Genomic DNA, 16,000 nt, shown 5'->3' on the forward strand with positions numbered 1-16,000 from the left:
CTGCAGAGCTCAGGAAGCTGCTTGTAACTTCCAACCTGGAGTTTCCTGCGATTGGCCAATACCTTCCAGGAGCAAGATGCTGATTGGCCCGTGCTGCCCGCCACTCAGCCGACAGTCTCAGGCCCCCTCCTTCCCCCCTCCCCGTCCTGAGACTCATGTAAGTTACACCACAGTGTCAGTGGATCTGGGAGCTGCATGACTGCTACAAGGGGATCGGGATCACATGGGATGGCCAGGAAAACACGGAGACGAGGGACCTGTCCACTATGACATTACTCAGCTGTCACAAACTTCCGATGACGAGCATTCTGAGGTCCCTACAATGAAGAATCTGCGGGAGATCTGCTGACTTGACAAAACTTTACAAGGAAGCTTGTGTGGGTATAGATAGAGGAAGGATCACTCGGCACTGACAGTGATCAGCTGCAGCTCCTAGATCGTCAGATATCTGTAGAGTCTATACTTCATTGTTGTGTGGCCACTCACATATCGACATGATCATTTTGATATACCTGATCTGATCATATAGAACTAGAAACCCTCCACTTAATCGAGTTAGCGAGCTCTTGACTGATTTAGAATTTTGTCGATTTGTTTCTGATCACTTGAACAAATATGTGTGCCAGGGGACCAATTGTAATGCAGATCATTGTATGATCAGTTTTAATGAAGTGTCTGCATTTATGGTTGATCAGCCATACATGTATGGCCACCTAGATCAGCCACATATCACTACATGTATGGCCACCTAGATCAGCCACATAGCACTACATGTATGGCCACCTAGATCAGCCACATAGCACTACATGTACGGCCACCTAGATCAGCCACATAGCACTACATGTACGGCCACCTAGATCAGCCACATAGCACTACATGTATGGCCACCTAGATCAGCCACATAGCACTACATGTATGGCCACCTAGATCAGCCACATAGCACTACATGTATGGCCACCTAGATCAGCCACATAGCACTACATGTACGGCCACCTAGATCAGCCACATAGCACTACATGTACGGCCACCTAGATCAGCCACATAGCACTACATGTACGGCCACCTAGATCAGCCACATAGCACTACATGTACGGCCACCTAGATCAGCCACATAGCACTACATGTACGGCCACCTAGATCAGCCACATAGCACTACATGTACGGCCACCTAGATCAGCCACATAGCACTACATGTACGGCCACCTAGATCAGCCACATAGCACTACATGTACGGCCACCTAGATCAGCCACATAGCACTACATGTACGGCCACCTAGATCAGCCACATAGCACTACATGTACGGCCACCTAATCTTCTACATTGTTTCTTCTGCTCTTCAGATGTTTTTAAGATTGTGTCTTGTATATCACAGCTGATGGGAAGTTCTGGAACTGATGTTTGAGTGCTGTGTATGTACACTGACTTATTCTTACCTCTATGTTTATATGACAGGGGTTCCCACGGGAAGCTGCATGAAGATTAAATGGCCAGAGAAACTTTGTCGGAATTGCGGTTGACCATGGATGATAAACTGGAGGAGATCTTTGGGGATGATGTGGAGGGAGGAAACTCCATAGAAGTTTATGATGAAATGGTCACGGCCTTGGCTGGAAGTATTTATTCTGAACTTGAGAAACTGGTAGCGGCCTATGGACAAGAGACAGTAACAGGCCTGATGCCATTAATGGTGTCCGTGTTGGAAAGTTTAGAATCCACGTCTGCCAGGGCTCGGGAGAGAGAGGACCAACTGGATCTGCTGCAGGAAGATAATCAAAGGCTGCTGATCCAGTATGAAAGGGAGCGTGATGGAAGAAAACGAGCTGAAGAGGTAACAGAGATCTAGAAATGCATATGTCATCTCAGGCACCTTTCACACGGGTGTTTGGTAGAGATGAGGCTGGGCTTGGTGTGAACCCAGTTCACCATAGTTAGCCCAAGCCTGCTCAAAACTGTGACTGCCGCTCTCCCCTCTTGGCCCAATCAGTGAAGGCAGCTGTGGTAGGGGCATACCCCCCCACCCCCTTTGTGATGTATAGCTGTGGGATGGAGAATGCTCCTCTCGACAATTAATTGTGTCGGGCGGAGGTGGTGGCAGTCACAGGTCTGAGCAGGCTTGGGTGAACTAAGACCAACTGGGTTGGCAGAAAACCTAGACTTATCTCTAGCATTCTGTCAGTCCATTTTTGACCCATGATTACACTGATCAAGAATGGAGGGCAATATATCCCTATGGGCAGCCGGATGTAAGCAGACACCTGTATACGCCCACTACCAGGTACACAGAGAGGCCAATCCTCTTCTGAAGATGTTATTGATCTGGATCGTGCACAAGTTCATAAGGTTAGAGTCATTGACCTGGAACAAGTCTGCATTTCTGTAAAGTCTAAATAAAGTCATGCTGGCCATATACTGCTTGATATTCGAGCTGTGTGCAGCCCTGTCAACACCGCTCTGTTCAACAAGTCGATTTTCCAATTAACTTTTGTCAAAGGAGCCAGGTTGAAAATTGTTCATTGATTGCCAATCTTGCGCAATTACTCAGGTATTCTGACAGCTGCAGACACTGGCTGTCAGAATACAATAACCTGGCAGGAGAAATTCCCACATGGAAGCTGTTTAGCATGGAAGGGAGAATCAAGTGATTTTTCCTGTTCAGCCCCACGCAGCAGAATGGGGGGAAAAAAGCTACAAAAGTGACAACAAGCTAACATTTGCAGAATAAGAAGTATAATTGGCAGCCTCCATGTCTCTCTCAGTAAAGGGTTACTTTAATGCCAGTCCAATGAGTTGAACATACACTTTTGACTGCTGGGAGTGAAGAGACTAAGCCCTTTTGTAAGATCCAAGTCACAACAGGATGGCAGAAAGCCAAGCACCAGCGCTGTCCTGTGAGAGAGAGGGAATGAGTCACATGATCCCTTATACTCAGAAGTACCCTTTCTCCATTTCTAGTGGAAGGTGAACAAAGAGAAGGTGATTTTTGTAAGAGTTTTATGAAAGCAAATCTGTTTCTTTGTTTTGTATTGGCAAAGCACAGGTTCCCTTTCAACTTCTTTTGGAAATTTCAGGTGCCTGGCTTCCAGACATGTAGCATTTTCATTAGGAGAGGTGTGCAGAGAGCCTCTATTTCTTTCATGGCAAGTTTCTATTTCATTTAAGCATGGATGCCACAGAACTATATCAACTTTTGGTTTCTTATACAGCTTACAGTGTGTGAAGTCCTAACAATGAACTTCCCTTATTTGCTCTCTTTTATCACTTAAATATACTATTGAGAGCATTTTGTTATATTTGTTCCATGATTGCAAAAAATCTACCTTTTGCTACTGCTAGAAATCCAGTGAGCACGTACTTTTCTGCGCTCTCCTCCGTGTTATCTTAAGCAGTGTCTTCATCTCCACCATGTTATGGGGTTTGGGAGGGGGTTCTGTAGTCCTAACACACTTCCTGTCCTATGGTGACAACACTGTTCCTCTACAGATACTGTAAACGACAGGAAGTGCGTTAACCAGTTGACATCCGCGGTGTTAAACCCCCTTCCCATCCAGGCCATTTTTCAGTATTCAGATATGTGCAGCAGCTCTCTGCACACAGCTCTCTCGTTACCTGCACGTCCCCGTCCTCTGTGCCAGCCTTCCAGACACGCTGCTGTGTAGCCCTTGATCCCCTCCCTCCTCCTCTACATCTGCCCCGCCTACTTCACGTGTAGTGTGCAGTGCATTGATCCACTCCCTCCCCAGTGACATCATTCACCATATATGGACTTGCCCATTTGTAGTAAATGCTGAAGAGAGAGCCCTCTTTCCTCTCTCATCAGCGGTCCCCAGTGATTTTAGCAAGTCAGTGTCAATCTGGGTCTGAATGTGCAAATTGTGGCTGTCAGCGACTAGTCAAATGTTAATGTATAGCCTTCTGTCTGCTAAATTCTCTATGATGAAAAAAATTAACTAAAGTCCTTCTCCAGGGAAAATGTTTTAAAAAAATGCTTCCCTTGCAGTGAGGCTCTCCCCGTCCTGCAAGGTTTAACTGCTTGTTTATGTCTATGGTACCTGAGTAAAGGACATTTACTTCCCCGATCCCTGCTGCCGCTGGCTCCAAGCCTGTTCCCCCCAACCCGTCACTTCAGTGGTTGGAGGCCCGCTGATATCATGACATCTAATGCAGGGCCCATAGCTCTGCATTATACATGAGGACGGCAAGGGGCAGTCCACAAGCCACAGTAAAGGGGGAGAGGGGAGAACGTCGAACACTGGGAGAGCGGGGATCAGGTAAGTAAAGGTTCTTTACACAGCTCTCCTATACATTAATGAGCAGTAACCCTTGCAAAGCAGGGGTAGCCCTACTGCAAGGGAAATTTGTTTTGCCTGGAGATAGGCTTTCAGTCTGAATAGTAATGCCAAGCCAGAGTGTGAGGCCGCTACAGATGAGTTGGCCTCGAAGCTTGGGCAAACAGATTTTGCTTCCTATAAAAGTTTAAAAAAAACAATTTTTGTCACATATGTTGCATTTGGGAGAATTTCTGAATAGGTTCAATCTTCCCAAATCAGTTAAATCATTCCATATGCTGGATTACATAGTGTTGTAAGTACCTGGGGTTATTGAATTGTTTACAAAAATACTATTTTCCCCACATCAGTTCACCTTTTTCTCTATGATGACAGTGTAATATTCATACAGTAACCCAGAATATCTGAATGACACTTTTACTTACCTGAGTACAATAAGCTGATATGAGATTGGTTGCTGCTCTATGAAGTATTACCCTATTTGTTAGTATAGCTTATTGCAGTTCATCATAGCATAAGATTTGAAATAGGATTGTTAAGGAAACCATGTAATAAAAAATGGTACGAGTCTCTGGGAACACACCATGAAGATGCAGAATCTGATTTACTGCCTTGTGATCTAGGTGCAGGGACACCGATTATAGGAGTACGCTTGTAACCCCTATCAGGTGGCCCCATTGGGTCAGCAGGGGTGCCTGGGGTCTGCTCGAAAGCAGGGTGAGTCCTAGTGTAGATGAGGTCTGACAGTGGCAGTCATGTTGTCACCCTAATGGTGAAAGGCAAGGAGGAGCTGGATCAGGAGTACCGAGGGCTACGGATCGTTAAGTAGGGTACACACGGTACAAATTTCAGCTGGTTCCTCCTGAACCAGCTGAATTTCTCACAGTGGGTGCCACTCAATACCCCTCCGTCTGACATCTTTCAATCTGCTGATCGAAGGAGCAGGTTGGAAAATTCTTGGCTGACTGGAGCTGCCAGCCAATCAGCTTTTTGCTCTGTTTGGGTAGTATTGACAGCGGCCGGTCAACGATCGCAAGCCTTGGTGGAGGAATCTGTTCTATTTTTTTTTTTCATATTGAAGGAAAAAAATAGACAAGTGCATACCCGACTTTAAGAAGGACATGTCAGGATCTGATGAGGGATTTACACCTCGGTATATTCCCTCATTGTATGGAATGTTGCTGGTAATTCTCCTCCTGCTGTGTTCAGAGCAGAAAAGGGACTTCTGTCAGCTCTGATCATGTGGCTGTATAGCTGCAGGGAAGGGGAGTGTGAGGGGTCCTGTCATGTAGACTGTATAGGGCCACATGATTTCTAATGGTGTCTAGGCGGCTACCGGGACTTGTTGGGTCAACTTTAATCTTTCGCTGTCGGTGTTACTGACATTTAACCCCAACGCAGCCCAAGTATTTCAGATGCTGCAAGGGATGCACTGTTTGTCAGACCTTTTATATTCTACTAAAACAGCTTCTAAAGATGTTAGTTATTGAAGCCTAATTGGATGGCTGCTGTTCTCATTGCCTAGAAGAGCCTGTGTGGGTTTAATCCGGCTCTGAGTCTGTGTGGTGTCCTGAGGTCATTTGGAAAGTAGACAAATGTTGCGACTAATAATAGTGAAAGGAAATCTTGCACATGTGCCTTTTTAAATGTGTTCATTCATTTTTGGGCAAGAAAAGTAGAAATGAAATGGGAACTGGAGTTGTAGAGGTCACAGTCACAAGGGATTGCTTGATTCTTCTCCTCCTGCTGTGCTGGACATGTTGCTGCTAGTGCTGATTTGTCTGATTTGCTGCTTCCTTCTTCATTTTCTTCTTCGGCAGTCTAAATCTAGGGTTGGCCACTAACGGGCAGGTTAGGAGACACCTACCTATTTAGGCCTCATTCACATGGGTGGTTGCCCCGTACTGCATGAAGGGACGATTGTTGATGTGCTCGGAGCTGTGGGTAGATGTGTGCGGGCAGCTCACACAACTCTATGGAGAGTCAGGAGCGGTGCGCCCTCACACACTGCTTCCCTCAGCTCCGAGTTTTGACCGCTGCACATAGGTGGTGTACGGACCTGGATTCATCATGTCTGTGTCCCAGGCCGTATACCTGGGAGGTGTGTTGAGGTGCCACTCAAATGAATGGCAAGGCACCTAGCGTACAGTAATGCACGTTAGGTGTGTTGTGCAATTGCATGCGTTAATTGCACGGTATCTTGCAATTGATGTTATGCTTGGCTGTGAACTGGCCCTTGTTTGTCTGCCTGTGTGCCATTGGAAAGATTTCCCCTCATTTGTCTCTGAGTCTGGAAATCTCTCCAATGTGAGGGGAAGCCTTCTCTTGCCCACTTACATAGTTGTCACTGTAAAGGGTGTTTCTGTTAGATGAATTCACCTCAATTTTTTTTCTGGTGACAACTGTACCACTTTGGATTTCTAATTCCTTTCTGTCCCCGTGACAGTGCACCCCCGACAACTAGGGAGGGTGTATGGTCTTTGTGGGAAGAGGCAATAAAAACATGACCATACTCAGTACTGCACTGCTGTATCCTAACTGGAAACAAAATGTTTTGACTATATATCTTTAGATATACTTTGAGAGTTCTGCATTAGTACAACAATCCCTGTGCTGTGGTATCATTATGCACATATACATAATATCTGGCGCTGTGGGGCTGCCATAGGTCCTCTTGGTCTAGCTTTCGGCAGTGCCCACATCCATCTAAATGATAATTATTCCCCAGATAGTCCTCCTTGTACAGGTTCTTGAAACCTCAAACAAATCCAGTTTGGAAATGCCATTTTTTTTTTTTAATGTCGCACCCCTGTGAGCTTTTAGTCCTTTTAGTGCGTGGGCGTGCATCTCCGGCCCTCCATCTGTGCTTTAGCTACAAATCCCAACATGCCTCTCTCTCTGGGAGTCATGCATGTAACTGTCAGTGTTGCAGTACCTCATGGGACTTTTAGTTCCACAACAGCTGGAGGACAAGAGTTGCTCACCTTGGTTTTAGAGGCTCTTGTGAGTTTTTTGTTTTGGTCCATTTTGAATAAATTCTTCTGCAGATGTAAAACTTGCTTAGCACACATGTCCTGTAGATTATTTACTTCAGCTATGCTTCTAGCAGCAAACCTGTTATATTTTTCTGTACAAGGAGGACTTTCAATGCCTGAGAAGGAGAGAAGTAGACCGGTACCTGTACTGCAGTGTAGCTGTGAGCAGGCCTCAGTCTCCGGCCACCGTCTCCTGAACACAGACCTGCTGTATCTTGCAGGTAGTAGCTGCTATGGGATTTTATAAGTGGGCATACAGATTCCTGCATATACCTATCTTTTGTCAAGGACCCTTGGGGGTTTATTTTTAAACAATTCACAGAGCTATTTGCCCTGTCAATCTCAGTGAACGTTTGTTCTGCGCGAGTATGGCAAAAACAAACGTTCTTAGTATATTGTCTTTTCAGAAGATACTTTGCAGAACATATAGCATAGCATAGCGGTAGTTCCTATGATTCTCAGCTCCATCTGGGGGCCATAATGAGGAATTTTCTAAAAATAAAACATTTCACCTGAAAATAAAATAAACTAACAACATTTGTTTTTGCCTCAATTTGCACAGAATGAATGTTCACTGAGATTTGAAGGGCGAATGTCTCTGTAAATTGTTTATATGTAGACCCCTTGGTGTTCAGTATGTCAGAGGCAGCTTCCATTTCCATTTTTGTCATGCCTACCACCCATTCTTGAGTGCATTTTGGCAAGCCTCACTAAACAATAGAGAAGGTATAAATGAACAGGCTATGGTGAGGGTTGGGTGTAAAGGAACCAAAAAGCCCCTCACTAGCCCACTGTGCAGCCCAGCACAGTGGACTATATAAGCACATATTATAGAGAAGGTCCATGCCAGAGGTCCAGTTTCAGAGTGGAGGTCAACATTTTCATATTAGGCATCCGGAGTTAAGATCCTTGTGGAGTTTCTAAGACACTGATCCAAAACAAGCCTTCAAAACCTAAAGGTCAGATTGGAGTTCTGATCTAAATACTTGTTCCAGGTCATTGACTCAAATTATTGCTCCAGCATGAGAGCCAGTAAACTGGTATTTTCCAAACCATTCTCAGTACAGGTTTCTTTAACCAGTTGTGGACACTGGGTGTGCTACACATACCCAGAGAATCTTCATAGAAGTGAACCAGGTGGGTCTAATATGCCAAGGTCCTGCCCCACTGATTATCCCCTCCCCTTCCTTTTGCAGGCAGTCCCTGGCTTTCAAAATGACAGCTGAGAGTTGTCGTGTTTTTACAACAGCCATTTCAGCAGCTGATGTCAAGTAAACAGACCTTCTGATGTTCGGAAGTTAAGTTTGTTAACGAAAAAAAAAAAAAACAATTGCGCGCCGGCAGAATTTCTATGACAGATGAGACTGTGTAAGTCTCTTTGCCAGAAAAGCTTCTTGTTCCTGTACGCTGCTTTTACTAGCCCTTAGTTTACCCTGATTAGCCCTAATGATCTCCTCTTTCTGTTTCCGCCCTTAGCTAGTTCATTTTGTTTATGTCTATTACTTATTTATCTTTTTTTCATTTTATTTTTTAAACGTTGCTTTAAAAAAACCTGCAGAATTGAAGAAAAGCCTTCTTTTCATTTATAAATATCTTTGCAATACTATATATCGGAATCGTGATTTTAGTGTAATTTTAAACAGGACAAATGACAGAATAACATTTATATTTTCTTTCTAAAGTAACACAATTTGTTTAAAAACGAATACTCATCAAATTTAAAACAAGTGCAATTTGTTTTAGTTTTGTTTTTTGGGGGGGGGGGTTCTGTCTGTGGATTTCATACAAAAGATTATTTTTGCCAGACAATATCAGCAGATGAAAGCCTTGTTTGTCCTAACAAAATATTTGTTACTTTTATCTCAAGTAAATACAAAGTTGTTGCAGAATAAAGCCGCCCATAGCAGAAATGTAAAACCTGCTCTGCTCCATAGGGGGGCGTATAGATGTCAGAGTTGAAGTGTTAATGTTGACCTTGCATGAAAATACAAAGTTTTTTTTTTTTTTTATCACTCCGCTTCTCCTGAATAAGAAACCCACAGTAGTAAACAATGGAAGAAGTAAAACTTTGTGAGGAGAAAAAAATGCTTAGTCAGTAGAAAAATATTGGGCTAATGTTACTGACCTTGTTTCCTGAAAACGCCAGTTGCCTGGCTCTGAAGCTGACCTACTCTTCAGTACTTTAAAGAAGAACTTTAGGGAAAGTTATTGTTAACCCTTTCCGTGGAGCTACCCCCACACTTCAAGGATTTAGTGCTCATTTTGGTGTATGGAGGAAAATAGAAACGTTATACTCACTTGATCCTCGAAACCAGTTTGCTGTTAGACCGGTCTCTTGGAGCCTATCTCCACCGCATGTCCCGTAAATCATTACATTCAATACACAGTGTATAGAACGTGTAACTTTTTGTGTAACTTTATTGCTATCATAAGCGGGCTAACAGTTACCTACGTGATGGCATTGACAGATACTCCACTCTTTATGTAGACACTTTAGGGGTCTATTAGACTCCTAATGTCTTCCTGACCCTCAGTTACAGATGATCAAGCACAGATCATGCTTGATTGGCTGTAAACCTGGCCATGCCAGCAAGAATGTGACAACGTCCAGGTCTACTGATTGCGACAGATGGGAAATTACTCCATCTGCTTCCACTCACCATCCCAAAGTTCTCTATTGTGGCCCCCAGGGTCCCTGGAGGTGCAGGGGAGTCCAGAAAATATGTCTAATACTGCTGCGGGAAAGGGGATGTTTCGGGCTTTACCTTCTCAGGCTTGTATAAGTAATCAGGTGGCTATAGAGATGACTTGTACATGACAGCCAAGCGCTGGCTGTTTACAATGATACCAACATCACGGCTGGGTCCTATGTCTTTAGGTGGCTAGGCATGTTTGGATGGATATCATCTCAGGGGAGGAATATGCCTTTTCCTGAGATCTGATGAGATTTCCATCAAAGCTCTGCTGATGTAACCTTCCCAGGAGGCAATGCTTAGACACAATTACATCATTTGTGCCCAAGTGGACCAGGAAGTAGAAAAAAAGAAATTGTAAGTAAAATAAAAATATGTTTGTAACGATCCCCTGCTCGCTCGGTTCCACTCTCCCGGCACTCCTCAGATTTCAGACCGCAGCGTCTGATATGTCGGTCATCTGATAATTCGGGATTCGAACTGCAGCTATGTGCCGTTCGTATCCAGTGGTGATAGCTCAGAACAAATACAGGCTGTATGTAAGTTCAAACAGGAATCTCCTTTTATTGGATGCACACACACACTTTTATAAACAACAGTTTGAAGGTGGCCCAACCGACCACCTTCCTATTGGTCAATTGTAAAGTCCCCTCTAGTCCTCACTTAGGTCCTCTTGGCCATGCAAATGAGGACTTGAAACAGGGTCAGCAGGGATTGCTCCGATAGCTTGAATGGGAGGGCTGATATGTGTAATGACACAGAGACGTCCCAGGAGATAATTAAATGACATAAGCAACAAACAGTCAAACACAGAGTGATTCAAACATAGGACAGGGCGGAGGACACACAGCAGTTTGAACACCCCGCCCAACCGACCACCTTTCTATTGGTCAATTGTAAAGTATCCTCTAGTCCAGGCCTTCTTAAACTTTCTCCACTCGTGACCCCTTTTTGGCTGAGGAAATTTTTAAGGGACCCCAACGTCGGTCGGTGTCTCCCCCCTCCCCTAGCATAAGTCTGTGTCTCTCTCTTCTTCGCTCCCCCCCAGCGTCGGTCAGTGTCTCTCTCGTCTTCTCCCTTCCCCCAGCACCAGTCAGTGTCTCTCTCCTCTTCTCTCCCTTCCCCAGCACCAGTCAGTGTCACTGTAAAGAAAAAAAACCTTCCTGCGCACACGTACTCAGGAAGGTACCAAGTGCACAGGGGGGGCCGCGACCTTAAAAAACTACACTACACTGCAAATTATACAATAAACTGAAAAAAACAAACAATCGAGCTTGAAACCCAGGCCTCCTTGGCCGCCTGGACCCCTCACACAAGTACTGGCCATTGCCCCCTGATGGCGGTCCTGGCCGGGGACTCAGATCGCGACCCCCCTGTTCACTTGCGGGACCCCATATGGGGTCACGACCCACACTTTAAGAAGCACTGCTCTAGTCCTCACTTAGGTCCTCTTGGCCATTCAAATGAGGACTTGAAACAGGGTAAACAGGGATTGGTCTGATTGCTTGAATGGGAGGGCTGATATGTGCACCATTGTCATTAACATTGGGTTTCCAGAGCCGGTATTGAATTGTGAAATTGGACGGCTGTAGGGCCAGGCTCCCCCGCAACAGCCGTCCATGGGCCCCGGACACCCAGTTCAACCCACAAGGGGGGGTCTCTATAGTCCTAGGTCCATAGTCTCTAGGAAGGAGGCTAGCCCTCAGGCTCCTCCAGCAGCACCAGTGACGGTTCAGTCCGTCACAATGTTTGTTTAGATAATGAATGTAAGATGATTTTAAATCCACATGCAGAGATGCATGCTGATGTGATTTTTAATGCAAGGGGGTAAAGGTCCTCTTTAATGCAAGGCATGATAATGCACAGCAGAGTTGAGCCCTAAGGGTATAAGCTGAGTATACTGACTTACAGGACTTTGCTCTGATGTTGAAGCTACCCCCGCTAGTAATTTGCATTGAGTCATTTTGTTCTTCACTAGACAGTATATGCAGGAAGTTACATATTTTACGTAAAGTATTATATTTGGAAATAAAACCCTTGGGGCAAAATGTTTATAGTTTTAGTTCCTCTTTAAGTGAAGTCCAGATACTGGTATCTTCCATTGAAATCCCCTGAGGACAAACAGGCATCGCGGAAGGATGACACTTATTAAGAAGGTAAACCACTTAATACTTGTAGAGAAAACATGATATGTATGGGTGAATTCTGTTGTGGGGGATATCTTCAGGATATTGGAGTACTCAAATAGACTGATGTAGATTATTACTGGACACCCCACAAAATGTAGAAGGGTTCACACTGTTCCATAAGTCCTCCTTCATTTGAAATGCACACTTTGCACAATGTAATGTCCTAATACAAGTGTAATATAAAAGTGCAAATGAAGCCAAAACTTTTTTTTTTTTTTTTGGATAGAGTGAGTGGAGAGAGAGAGAGAATGAAAACCCATAAGGATTTTTTTTTTTTTCATTGCGGTCTGTGCCCCTGTTAGGGAGATTCATCCTCGCAATTTGTCTTGGTGACCATTCTTACTAAAAGAAAAAGAATAGATGGGAAATCTTCCAATGGGCACACTTGTTCTGGTAACCTTGATGACCATTGGGGATTTCCCTAACTTTGGGGGGGATTTCCTCTCACTTCCTGTTGTGGGTATTGGACAGGAAAGGAAGGGAAACCTCCCCAATGGGGAAAAAAAAGCTGACCGGTTATAACCCTCCCTTACTCTATCCAGAAGTTAACAAAAATTGGCTTTAGTTCTACTTTAGGAAACGGTGCCAACAACATGGTTCAAGTAAATCTAAAGCCTTACCTTTTTTTTTTTTTTCCGATTTGGATAGAGCTTGCAAGTATTTAATATCTTTAATCTGGACATACACTGTGGAATTATAAGCCGATTCCTGGGACTTGGCCAAAATTTGAACCATGGGTTGCCCTGCCACCACCTCTCTGCAGAACAGACTTGGTTTAGAAGGAGCTGGGTGGAAAATTGTCAGCTGCAGTCACTATTCAGATATTCTGACAGCGATGGGCGAAGGCTATCAGAACACAATAGCCAGCAGAGGAGATTCCTCCATCCGTGCTGTGTAGCATGGATGAGGGAATCAAGTGCTTTTCTCTCTTACAGCCCACAGGATGAATGAGGAGAAAAAAAACTGTATGGCCAGTTTTTTTCCATCTGTACCCCATTAAGGAGATATACTTTCACTTCCTGTCCTGGAGACTATAAAGGAAGTGAGAGTAAATCTCTTCAAAGTTTGGACAGTTGTCACTGGAACGGGTGTCCCCATTTGAAAGACTTTCCCATCACTGTCTGTCCTGATCACAGAGCAAATAATGAGGGGTGGATCTCCCCATCTCCCCATAGAAACCTGCTAAATATTTTCACTATCCAAAGCTCTTCAAGGCATTAGCCCTAATCCTAAAGACACAGCATGCACCTATTTTATACGTTCACTCATTTACTCATTGGGCCCCATGTATGTCTTTTGCTCCCCATTTAGCAGAGATGGTTCAGTTGTTTTAATTTAATATCATCATTAACATGCTGGAAAAGAAGCGTTGTTTACAAGTGATGGCTTTGAGTAATTGCTTATCTGTCCCATGCCTGTCAGATGAGTCTCATCAGTGTTTTTAATCAAGATTATGCAGACAGTTCCAACTGCAGACTAGTAATATTTTTGGCTTGGAATGCAGTTAAAGCATATCTAAAGCCAAACACAATATTGTGCAGCTTACCAGTCCTTAGATGAAGGGGCTCATTTTTTTCAGACTTTCTTCTCCTTTATTTGCACCTGATGACTATTTCAATAGCGGACTTCCTGCTCCTGGGTGGTTATGCTCTGTCTGCCACTGTATATATGAAGGGAGCTAAGGTTGTCACCCAGGCTGGGCTTCAAAAGTGTATTTCTTTCATCCTCTGCATGACATGGGGTCGGGGGAATTAATAGTTACCAGAAATAAGCTAACACTATTTGTGCTTTCAGTTCAGCTCACAGGAAGTAAGATGGACAAGTTTTTGCTGAAAATGTTTTCAGAATGAAAAAAAGCTGTGCTTAATCTTTGCTCTTGGATTTAAATTAGCTAGAAATTGTTTTTCTGGACTCTGTCAATTTTTTTTTTTTTTACTGCCTGGGATCAAGGGGAAATCTCCACAATGTGTACACACAGCAGGACAAAATATGAGATTCTATTTCCTTGGTGCCCAGCCTTAGGCACCTTAGTGCCCTTTTAAACTGGCAGAGCCATTTGCCCTGTGAATCTCTGTGAATAGAAGCACAAAATGAACATTCTTGTATATTTTATTTTTAAATGTCATCTTGTAATAGCACATTATGGCCACTAGATGGAGTTGGGGAGCATAGGGAATACATACTTGGGTGCTCTCTAAAATATCAAATGTGGTGCAAATATTTATAGGGGGACTGTAGGGAATGCAAATGTGGAATCATTGCTTTGTGAAGGGGCTGTGATAGCAATGATTTTTAGCAGTCTTAATGTAATGTGTCTCCGATCTCACCGCATGAAAACTCCTGAAGCATGACTGCAATCTTTAACCATCTCCTGTTTTCAGCCTGACACAGCTTTCTATAGCATTACGTCCCATGACTATTATGTGTGGCCCTTGGTGCCCTTGATTAAAGTAGAACTGTACTCAAGACTTTTTTTTATTTAAGTTTTGGATAGTGTAAGGGAGGGTTATAACCTATGTCATCATTTTTTTGCTATCTGCCTCCCAATGGGGAGATTCCTCTTCACCTGCTGTCTGATAAGCACAACAGGATGTGAGGGGAAATCCTGGCTGGACAGCAGGGTCACCAGAATTAGTGTCCCCATAGGAAGATTTCCCATCGATTCCGGTACTGATGACAACCCAAAATTATGTTTTTTAATTTGCCTTCACCTCATGTCCCAAGTGGCACCAGTAGGGCTGCAACAACTAATCGACATAATCGATTATAATCGATTATTGAAAAAGTTGTCAACTTTTTCAATAATCGATTAATCGGCTTCCGATCAGTTGGCCCTGTTCACGGGTCCACAAACGCTGCACGCCGCACCTCCTCCCCAACTCACGCTCACCGCTGCCAGATCCGCCCGCATCCATGCTCTACACGCCGCACCTCCTTCCCGCCTCACACTCACCGCCCGCCCACATCCACGATTGGCACAGGGACGCGGGGAGATGTAGTAAGGAGGAGCAGGTGTGGGGGGATGACAGCCGCCAATAGACAGGTCAGATCTCAGAAGAAAGTTGCTGGAAGACTGCTCAGGTAAGCCTGCACTCCCCCCCCCCCCCCCCCCAACTGCCATTCTGCATTCATTGCTGTATAATTTTACACTTTCCATTTCACTAGATTGCACACCACACCATTTTTTTACTTCCACCGCTCCAAGCTTGCTCCTGTGATGGACTACAACCTCAATACAAACTAGTAGTCCATCACTGGAGCCATTTTTTAAAATGTATTTTATTTATCCGATTAACCGATTAATCGAACTTAATAATCGGCTAACTAATCGATTTTGAAAATAATCGTTAGCTGCAGCTCTAGGCACCAGCCACCGTAACACACATGCTACTCAGGTCAGGTCGTATTTCTGTCATGACAGGTTTCCTTTTAAATAAATGGTGGGAAAAGCCTGTCAGATATGTTAGAAGCATTACATCCATGTCACACATATAGCAGCTACAAGATTGCTATCCTTCAAGTGGTACTGTGTTGTTTCTTTGGGGATTTTTTTAGGTTTTACTTCCTCTTGCAATGAACATGAAAGTGGAAAATGTATTCATGTTGAACAACTGTTGTACTTGGTGTGCTCTGCCCAGCCACCCACTCACAGTATAGCTAAAATTAGACTGAAATATTTTCTTGTTGCTTGTGGTACAGATTATTGACAGCTTCCCCAAGAGTATCAACAATGTTCAATTAAAACGGTTCAATGTGATTTAAGTCAACAAATGTTAATTCCTATTGCGAGATCGAG

At 44.1% G+C, this 16,000-nt stretch overlaps 1 protein-coding gene across 1 annotated transcript in view; it reads left to right on the top strand.

The window, feature by feature from the left end:
* The first annotated feature begins 314 nt into the window (after positions 1-314).
* LOC108785340 (C-Jun-amino-terminal kinase-interacting protein 4-like) overlaps positions 315-16,000 on the top strand; it is an 82,358-nt gene continuing 66,672 nt past the window's right edge. The window contains exons 1-2 of the mRNA XM_018554390.1: positions 315-377; positions 1,454-1,829. Coding sequence (XP_018409892.1) covers positions 1,485-1,829 — 345 coding nt within the window. The 5' untranslated portion in view covers positions 315-377; positions 1,454-1,484. The remainder of the gene's footprint in view (positions 378-1,453; positions 1,830-16,000) is intronic.

The sequence above is a fragment of the Nanorana parkeri genome, unplaced genomic scaffold (genome assembly GCF_000935625.1).
Source record: "Nanorana parkeri isolate BGI_ZX_2015 unplaced genomic scaffold, ASM93562v1 scaffold156, whole genome shotgun sequence".
In the NCBI taxonomy this organism is placed as follows: domain Eukaryota; kingdom Metazoa; phylum Chordata; class Amphibia; order Anura; family Dicroglossidae; genus Nanorana; species Nanorana parkeri.